The 10,721-nt window shown below is 30.4% G+C and overlaps 1 protein-coding gene across 1 annotated transcript in view; it reads right to left on the bottom strand.

Moving 5' to 3' along the window:
* Nucleotides 1-1,704: 1,704 nt before the first annotated feature.
* LOC129216005 (serine/threonine-protein kinase LATS1-like) overlaps nt 1,705-10,721 on the bottom strand; it is a 45,546-nt gene continuing 36,529 nt past the window's right edge. The window contains exons 6-7 of the mRNA XM_054850142.1: nt 9,864-9,970; nt 1,705-2,699 (exon numbers count right to left, since the gene is read on the bottom strand). Of these exons, the coding sequence (XP_054706117.1) occupies nt 2,253-2,699; nt 9,864-9,970 (554 nt within the window). The 3' untranslated portion in view covers nt 1,705-2,252. The remainder of the gene's footprint in view (nt 2,700-9,863; nt 9,971-10,721) is intronic.

Below are 10,721 nucleotides of genomic sequence, written 5' to 3'. Positions count from 1 at the left end.
ATAACATGTTTAAGAAAGATCTGAAGCAGCTTTTAGACTTCAAACTGTTGAACAAATATGTTTTTACCATTTAAATCTCATCAAAAAGTGCATCCATTTTCGGATAAAAAGTTGCTTTCTTAAATATAAAATGTATGAGTAAGATCTGAAGTACCTCATGGGCTTGACTTAGTTATGTGGCAAAACAAATTTTGCTGGGAAAATTAAAACATAAATAAAATTTAATTTTTGCCTTAATATGAAACGAAGTTTAGCTCAGCAGATTACTTGTGCAAAAAGGAAAATTCATAGATAAATTGGAATATTCATCTATATTAGAAAATCATTTTTGAAAATTATTTATTCATCATTTAAGAAATTGAAACAAAATGGAAATTTAAATACAGTTAGCTCATATTTTTATGTACAAAAACTACTTTCATGTAAAAAAAACTATCAAAACTAATAAACGCTAAGCTTTATTTCAATGTTATAGAAATCAACTGAACTATATTCAGTGACTAGATAGACGTGCAGTTTTCAAGTTTCCAGAAATCAAAACACTTATTTACATTGATTAACAAACACATACTTTTCAATTTGAAGCCAGATGACATGAAAGTACATGATTGTATTATTTAAGCATGGTACATCCATATATTTTGAGCTAAAACTGCATTAGGCAAATAAACCATCATAACCTCCTTTGGGAAGAGTTTTCTCTTGACATATATGATTTAAATGCATATTTCACCTTCACCATAAACAAGCTGTACACATAATTAAATAACATACTAAGAAAATTGCATGTCTGTTTTTCCATGGGGAAATTACAGATAACACCGGAGCAATTGTTGACACATAACACATGAAAAGAAAAGTCAGCATTTAAAAGCTTATGAATTTCGTCTTGAATGATAGAAATTTGAACCACAAATTTCATAGGGTTGAATAAGACATTGACTTAATATTAGTTTTTACATTTAGTGCTGATTTTTAAATAATTTAAAATGTTTCAACAAACTAAATGTTACAAAAGTTTCATTCAGTAAAATCTGTAAAGTTGACCACCCTGTAAGTTGATTACCTGTCTATGTTGACCACCAATATGCACCAAATTTGGCTGAGAATCACATAACAAACCCTTTGTAAGTTGACCACCTGTCTAAGTTGACCACTAAAGTACTGCACCGCAAATGGTCTAGTTACACAGGTTTTACTGTACTAAAAGAAATAAGGATAGAGATCACCACAGCCCTTTTTATATTCTCATTTCACTACATAAAAGAAAATCTAAGTACAGTACCCGCCACTAATAAAATCACTGGATTATAAAATCAGCCGCTTTTTAAAACCAAAACTGGAAGAACAGAGTCATTGCAATATCAAACACATGCTAAAACCATCTTTAATAAAATCACTATCGCCGTTTTATAAAATCAAACTTTTAGACGTCATACATAAAATTTTGATAAAGAATCACCAAGAAGTGAAGGAATCTCAGAAGATGAGGAGATCTCAGTGTCAAACTTGCCCTCTCTAATAGACGTCAAAAAAAGTGTTTGATGTTAACCAATGCACTATAGAGCAAAGAGGAAAATATAACGTATAAAGTTACAAAACTCTTTTTTAACGTTTTGTTAACTTTCAAACTAGATTGAATCTTAACTTTTCCATTGTGGTAAAGTATTACTGTATTGTTGTTTAATTAAAACCCTTGTGCAAATAAAAAGAAATATGTACCTCATGTTTATTTAAAATGTCAACTGTATTTTGGAACACTTCAAACAAAAATTAATGAAATAATTTATTTCTTTTTTGGAGTTGTATTTAAATTTCAAAACCTTTCATTTTTTAAGTGAGAATAGGCATGCCGGTTTATAAAATCAGCCGTTTTATAAAATCAAGTGTCCTCAGAACGAATGTGATTTTAATAAGCGGCGGGCACTGTATTTGATTTTTATAAACCTGTCAGAAAGTTTTCCACATGATATTAATTACTTGTGAGTTTTCTTAAATCTTATCAACACCTACATTTATACACAAAGCCAAAGAAGGTAATGGTTTTAATGCCAAAGGCAATTTTATACATTTTCAAACATTGGATGCAAAATTGACCTATACAATATAAAGTATGTCAATACTGGCAAAATTTTTAAGTCTCAGTAGCATATTTACATTTAATAACTAGAATGCCGCGCCTAAATGAAAGTCACTACCTTTTTTGTAAAACTAGACAAACTCAAGAATATATTTTTTAAATACTTCATTCTTCAAACATAAACCGGAGAACTTTTCTTCTCGGCTGGTTCTTCTATATTAGTTCTAGTGGGATAAACTTGGCCACCATCGTCAAAAAATCTTCGAAAAGTAAACTCTAGAAACGCATGTTCTGGATGTTTGTTATTATCACTAGAATCATCCATATTCCCCTCATCACTCGATTCTGAATTGCTACTGCGAAGTTTTTCCGAATCGACGGGATCAAAGTTCGATGTGTCTGTGGGATATCTAATTTTCGGAACATAAGGAGCTGGCTGCTTTCTGAGATCACTGCTGAAATCCATGTCTGAGAAGAAAGGGTGCTCCTTAATCTCGTCAACTCCATTCCTGCCCAGTCTTGAATCGGAAACAGTGCAGAGCTTCAACACCAAATCTGCAGCTTCATCAGAAACATCAGCCTTTTTAGGTATCCTTAACGTTGTTTCCCAATTGATCACCTGTAAAAAGAATTAGAAATATAAATTCTCTTAACCTATTGCAGTTGGACTATTTGTTTATGAAAGTCTATAATTTGGCGTACACTGCTGTTAGCACATGGTTATGTACAAACACATGGCAATAAGACTAAAGTACATGGGCTATAATGTGTGTGTGGGGGGGAGGGATGTTTGTAACATGAACAGTTTTGCTCACTTTCTTCTAAAAAGTCCAGCACACTGGAAGAAATAGGACAAGATGGAAAAAAAAATTTCATATGTTTTAGAAATTAAGTTATTGCTATGATGCAATAGGAATATTACATAATTCCATTAACCATATAAATAACACAAAATTATTAAAAATTAATCATAATCTAATAAATGTGCAAAGAAAATGTTAAATACACTTTTGTACAACTAATTTTAGGCAATTTTTTACTATAGAAGTAATTACATTCAACAAAATGACTCAACGCAGTCAAACGTGGTTGCGTAACAATATTACTTATTACTAGAAAAAGAAAGGATTTATTTTTCATGGTCATGGTATAAATGTTTGAGCATAAGTAACTTTAATTATTAAAAAAATAATAATCTCAAATTCGTAATTTTGAATCATATGAAAATCTAATGTCAAGATAGTAAATGTTTGTACCATTATACTTTTTAAATAAAATATTTGTTAGAATTAAAAAGAATATACTTTTTTTTTCTTTAAATTTATATGTACTTTAAAACAACTTAGGATACCACAAGTAGTTGTGTTTAAGTTTGCTTTAGTTGATAAACCAAAAGTGAAAACAAATACTTTAGATGACAGGTTCTGTTTGTTTTCCTTAGCTGAGACCTCCTTGCCAATTTGGCTCTGATTTTATCAAAATAGGGAAAGAAACACAAAAGTAAAAGGATGCAAAATAACGTGTTCAACAGTTCTACCAAAGTGAAAGTAACATTGGAAAAAACAGATTGCAAGTGCGATGGAAAGTACCCATCCTCAACCTATTGCCCCTTTTTTAAATGGAACCTATCCCGAATGCTGGTTTTTGCTTTCATAAACAAACAGTACAGGTTTTATTTCAGCTATAGTGTGGCTCAGATAAGTTGAAGCTTGACCTTGATAATGTTTATTCCCTTTTGGGGTAATGAGGAAGGGTGATTGGCATCAAGTTAAATTTCATTGCTTTTACAAAAGTTTTGCGAAAGCATTTGAACCCAAATCTGTTAAGCAATAACTCGCCTCTTTTTCACTAAACTCTCCAAAAAGAAGACAAGCCGTAACTTATCAGAGCCACACTCTATTGGTGGGTTGATGATTTTCTTCATCAACCACCAGTCCAATGTTCACCAACTTGTCAATTCATTTTATGACTTTTGATTCTAGACTCAAAACATCATGACATTTTGTCTCGTTTTAATTTTGTAAATGCATTAGTTGGTATTGAAACTGCTATGTGCTCTATTTTATTAATTGTTATGTACTTTAACTTTATCAATAACTCATTTTTTTTAAATAAACATCTTACCACTAAGAAACTCCAAGTCCCCCTTTCCCCTCAACTTTCACCAAGTATTTTACTTACTATCATGTGTGCTACACTAATTTATGTGTGGTAGTTTGATTCAAAAAATGTTCCTCAAATGAAAAGAATTAACTTTTTTTGTTGTTGTTGTTAAGTTCAGGCTTTTTAATTTCTAAATTAAAGCATCCAGGAAAAAAAATTGTGTTTTTTTTTTCCAGATTTTTTTTTTTTTTTTCAAAGTGGGAAAAAAACCAGACAATCCTGAACATAAATCTATGTAAAAGGATCTTTGCAGCATTGGATCACATCTAGCTAGGGGTGTAAGGATTTAAAATAGTTTTCTGATTTCTTTCTTTCTTGAGAACATTTGATGAGTTAGCAATGGCTCAACATTTTTCTTTAGTTGCAAATTAACCCATAGATGAATCAGCATGTAATGTAAAATACCATGTACAAAACTGTATGGCTATAAGCGATAACTACTGATATACTATAATCAATTTCGCTTTTTTTTTTACTAGTTCAGCCTCACTTTTGTACATATGATGAACTACAAAGCTAGTTAAATTGTGAAACAATGTCTCTTATCACATGATCTTATCCTAATACAGGAAGATAAAGGTAAACTAAATGTTCCCAAACGTAACTTCTCACCCTTATTGCACAACAATTCCTACCCAAACCATTTCAATATCATTAGGTTAATCATTCATTACAAGTAAAAGCGTCTTTAACAAAAAATAAATCCCTTTTGACCTCTTACCCAATCTGCCAGACAAATGCAGGGTATCTGCTACATTTAGAGTTTGGAAATCCATCTTTCCACAAGTTCTGCTTGTAACTTTCCATGGCTGGCTGGACGAAAATTTTCTAGAAAACATATAATTTTCACCAGAATATCTAAAGTAGTGTTTTGTGAAAATAAAATTGTTGTTCTATGCTTTGGAAAATTAACATATCTTACTAAAAATTCAAATTAAATTGAAACGCAATGAGCTGAGCTACGATTATAACTTAAAAACAATTAATGCAACAATGACTAGTGGTACACATGATATAATCAAAAAATATTTAATTTAACATTTTGCTACATTTATAAATCTAAAATTTTTGATAATATTTGTTTTGGTTTCCATCACATCATACAAAAATTTTTAATAAGAATTCACATGTAAACAAATTTTTTCTCCCAATAATCTTTCAACCACTAAATGTATTGAAACAGGGTGGCGACAGATCAGGGAGATCAGGGAAAAGTCAGGGAACTTTATTAATCAGGGAAATATCAGGGAATTTTGAAAAAATAACAAAAAATCAGGGAAAATTGATTTTATGAAGAAAAAAAAATCTTTTTTGCTTTACGCAATTAAGTACTCTAATTCCCTACTCATTTTCCGCCAATTATCTGTTCAAAAAAAAAGTAAAATTAATGAAGTGCAATTATACACTGCCGCATATTTGTGCATATTTTTTCCTCAACGTCAAAGTATTGGATCTTACTTATTAACCACAGGATGAACTTCCTAAGATTGCTTCTGTGTCTGTTAGGTTGTTTATTTTATCTAGTTTGAAATTTCCTTTTACGCTTTCCATACTACGTAAAATAAACAACCATACAGGCAAAGAGGAAGCCTTCATTAATACCTTAGCTCCTTTGCCTTTATTCCATTGTCTCGAAGTGATTAGCGTACTGTAATCACAATTTTGAGAAGAAATCTTTGGTTTTTGAATTAATACTATAAAAGCTTAAAAGTTATTACTTCTTTGCGTTTTCAATTTAATTGCCAAAATTGAACTTTCAATAAAATGAACTTTGTTTTTTGCTGTTATACTATTTGTTGTCACCGCAGATTATAAAGGTTTTCTTTTCTTCAGACTTAAGTGATTCTTTAATTTTATAACCAAGTTGTATTCTTCTTTTATATATTTTGAAATTAACTAATTGCTTTTTTCTTTTCTTTTTTTTCCTTGCATTTCAAATTTGTTTGTTACAAAAGCAATCTAAAATTTTGTTTCATTGCATACTAAAATCATTTGAAATAGAGTTAACTTGTGTACTTAAGTAAATATCTTTATTTTTTTATTGTTAAAATGCTGTATTCATTCATTAAAACCTATGTTCTTGATTAGAGAAAAGCTCCCTATGAATGGATGTCAAATGTTTTCATCTGTTTTGCATAAATATGTCAATTAGTTATATAAGAATACTCACATTACTTCTATTCTTTCGCTATTACTTGTTATTTTTGCAACGATTATTATACTGTTTGAAAACTTAGTTCAAAATAATTTCAGTTACTTTTTAGTTCTATCATAAATGCACATATGTTTTTAAGAGTAATTTTAATAGTTTCTTGAAATTCTTATGCTAAGTGGTTTCTGGAAGTAAATTATTTTTTTAAAAATTTTCTAGAATCTTTCCATATAGAAAAATTTAATATACTGTTTTGTAGGTTCCCCCCCCCCCCCCCTCAAAAAATTGACTTGATATGTTTTTTTAAAACCACTTTATTAAAAAAGTAGCATCTTTTTAAAATATATCTTAAGTTCAGCAACTTTACACAACTTAAAATGTTTAAAATACTGCATTTTATACAAACATACAATGGATTTCAAGTAGAGCAAAGAAAGATAACCATTATCATTGGTAACGTAAATCAGGGAAATTTGGTGAACTTAATCAGGGAAATCAGGGAAAAATCAGGGAACTTTTTTTCACAGTTCCCGTCGCCACCCTGTGAAAAAAAGTTTTAATTGTAAAATTATTTCCCAAAATAAAAAGAATTTCAATCTTGTGGCAATAGCACTGAAAAATTACAGCTGAACAGCAATCGTTAAAAGGGCCCACCTAGAGGGATCATGGCGCCGACGGCGCCATTGAAATTTTTAGGAGGGGTGTTTTTAGGGGTATTTTTCTCATTTTGCGGGCGGGGGCTCTTGCTTTTGGGGGGTACGCCTTGCTCTTAGGGGGGATGGGAAGCCCTGCATTAAATTTAGTTTGACTTTTATTTTATTCAGGGTTCATACTCGATTTGGATAAAAAACTTTCAAGACTTTTTCATGACTTCATAAATATTTTCATGACCTTGTTACATGAAGACAATAGTACTATTTAATGTCAAACTTGCCAATTTTTTCGGAAATGGGCATTAGAAAACTTTTACATGAGTGCCATTACCTCATTGGAGCATTTACTTGTGACTGAAAAAAATATCAGTGCATACTGCTGAAAGTAATAAATTATTCTTATTTGTCTTCATCACATAAATTTAAGTAAAATAAAAATATAATGAATGCAATACACTGATGTTTAAATGTCTAATAAATATTTAATAAATAGGACAGAATAGTAATGAATGGGATAAAAATTGAATAAGTTTAAAATAATAAATTTACTTCATAAAATCACTGCCCCTTGATGTCAATAGTGCATCTAATCACTCATGTAACTGGACAGCCTATTCGTTCATTAAAGTAAAGCCACTTTTTACAGTAAATGCATTTTTCCAAACCAGATATTCCAGCTGGCTAAAAGGATCAGTTTTGTGAGCTATATGTTGGGCACTACTGTTTTAGAGTATTAGAATTCCCCTATTTCTAAGTTCTATTGCCTGACTAAAGTCTTCATTTTAAAACCTTCAACATTTCAAGATAAACTCTGAAAAATTTAATAATGAACTTTTTACAAGTAGTTAAAACAAACTCGGATGCAATTGAATTCCACTTTTTGAGGGAGTGTGGCAAAATCAAGAAGTGTGAATTCACTACTACAGAGTATAAAATATAAGAAGTACTGAAAATAATGGTGGGTTCAAAATTAATAATGCCCCAGTATTAAAATCACATCATAAAAAAAGGTGAGCGGCTGTTACAGAAGCGGATGAAATTGGATTCCAAAACTCGGGGTTTGTTTTTGAGATCGTTCAATTTATATGCAATATTACTAAATCACTCAATTTTCTAGCGCTCTTTTAGTAATTGTTGCTTTCTTACTGCCCAAGACATTTTTCCATGACTTGAAATAAATTTTCATGACTTTTATGAAAATATTAATTTTCGATGACTTTTCACAGGTCTGAAATTGGTTTATTTTTTCCCATGACTTTCCAGGATTTCCATGACCCGTAAGAACCCTGTCTTGTTTTAAACTTTTAAAAATGTTTTAATACTTGTTTTATTTAAAGACAAATAAAGAATCTAACATTTGATTCTTTTAAAAGGTAATAAATTTTAAAAAAATCTTTGACTAACAATAATTTTATAATTACTAACTTATTGAATTCACAATAAATAAATAGATAAGAATAAAAAATAAAATATTACATTAACTTACCTAACAATTAAACTACCTTATATGCTAAAAAACATTGAAAAATTCCTGAATTTGTGTAACTTGCAACATTTTTCGATGTTTTAAAAATGTTATCAATGCAAATTCCCGAATTTGCTTCTATTGCCGTTCTAAGCGCCCTTAATTCTTTATACCAATTTTATTTTCTAAAATTTTAATTGATTTAAGACACTGATAAACATTTATGATATTTTTTAAGAGTCTCTTGAATCAATTCAGATGCAAATGAACTAGAATTTTTGAAAGGGTGCACCAAAATTAGAAGGAAATATCCTCAAGTACACAATGAGACATACAAGAAGGGTTAAAAATAATGCCAAACATAAAACTGTTAATGTCCAAGAGGTAAAACATAAAAAAGAAAAATGAGCGAGTTTTATAGTAGTGGATGCAATCAGACTGTGGAATGCGTAAAAATCAAGACAAGCGTAAAAGCAAAAGAAACGGCTAAGTGTGAGCATTTTACACCAAATCTGTTAAGTTCAGAAAGTAAACATGTTCTAGAATCCTGACCAATTGTCAGTTTCCATGATGTTTGAGCGATTTTCGCTGAAGTTAAGGACTTTGCATGATTTTCTCTAACTTTCCAGGTGCACAGATATCTTGAAAATGTAATAAATCTGCTTCATTATTGATAATGCTGGTGTAAATTATTCCAATAATATCCAACTTTTCATCTATAATAATGTGTTTCAACTTGTCTATGAGGTTTCTGATACTATGATCCGCAAAAAACACAAAAAAACTCCCCTCACCCCTCCCCCAATCTAAAAATGGATGTTTACCATTGAAGCCTCAGACAAAATACAAGTAAATATCCAAAATTTTTAATTGTATGCAAATTTCTATGATTATTTTTTTTACTACAGAAGTACAGCAGAAAATATATCCTTTGGTGCTATATATTAATTTATAACTAATGAGCATTTTAATGTACATTAGGGATGAAAAATTTCAAGCAAGAGATTTAATTGAGTTTGTATAATCTGTTGTAACTAGCAAGCTTTGAATTTTTCAGAACATCTCCCTATTTGGGCAACCCCTTCCCCGACCTTCCTTTGCTCATGATTTCAACTTATCCAGCCAAAACAACAAAAGCTGTGAATCAGCACAATGTATTGATTGCTTATAAATTCGGGGTTTCAGGTTTTTAAAAAGTAAAATCATGTATAAAAAAGTTTGAATAAAAGATCCCGAAAATTGACTACTTTTGAGAATTTATAAATGGGGTACGAAAGAATTATTTAAAATTGCATTGTACTAATTGAAAGTAAATGTATTTTTTTAAAGAATCACAAATCATCTACATACCTTCAACTGTGTTTCTGCAGGAGAACTTGCATAAAAAGGTGGCTGACCAACAAGCATCTCGTAAAGTATAACACCTACACTCCACCAATCACATAACTGTGTGTAACCTAGAAGAAAAAACACAAATTTAGCAAGAAAATTCGAAATAGAAACACTATGCCTAAGAACAAATAACAAGGCATTAATAAACACCATATCAAGTATTTTAATGAAAAAGAAACAAGAGAAACCCTATTGAATAAATAAGTGCTTCTTGTTGTCCAATGGATGTTTTAAATAGGAGATGTTCCAGATATCCGTAGATATCTGAGGGAAAATAAAGATCTGTATCCATATCCGTTACTTTTTGACGGATCTTAAACGGATTATTTCTATTCTAAAAACTTTTAGATATTTGAATAAAAGACTCTTAAACTCTGTTTAAATTAGGTTTTATTCCCTATTTAAATTATAAGGTATTATTTCAGAAGCCAATTTGTATCCCCCCCCCCTTGTTGCAAAAATGAAGGGGAAATGAGTTTTAAAAGTGTGTATCAGTGTGTCTTTTTGTGGCATCGTAGCTCTGAAACAGATGAACCGATTTTGGTAGTTCATTTTTCGTTCAAAAGGTGACTTGATCAAAAGTGTTTTTAGCTTGGCCTCATTTTTGTAGAACTTTAATTACCGGAGATATTAATTAAAAACCGACTTAACGTTTTTCACAATTATGGTAGTAAATATTTACTCGTACATTAAAAATGTTGGCCCTAATTAAAGAACTAAGTTTTTTGCATTTGATATTCATTTGAAACTTCCAACCTATATACAGTAGGAGCTATAATCTTAAGTAAATTTTAAATGCAATTCTAAGCCTTTATA

The sequence above is a fragment of the Uloborus diversus genome, chromosome 2 (assembly GCF_026930045.1).
Source record: "Uloborus diversus isolate 005 chromosome 2, Udiv.v.3.1, whole genome shotgun sequence".
Classification (NCBI taxonomy): domain Eukaryota; kingdom Metazoa; phylum Arthropoda; class Arachnida; order Araneae; family Uloboridae; genus Uloborus; species Uloborus diversus.
Note: the sequence above shows the minus strand (reverse complement) of the source record. Positions and strands in the feature narration are given on the sequence as shown.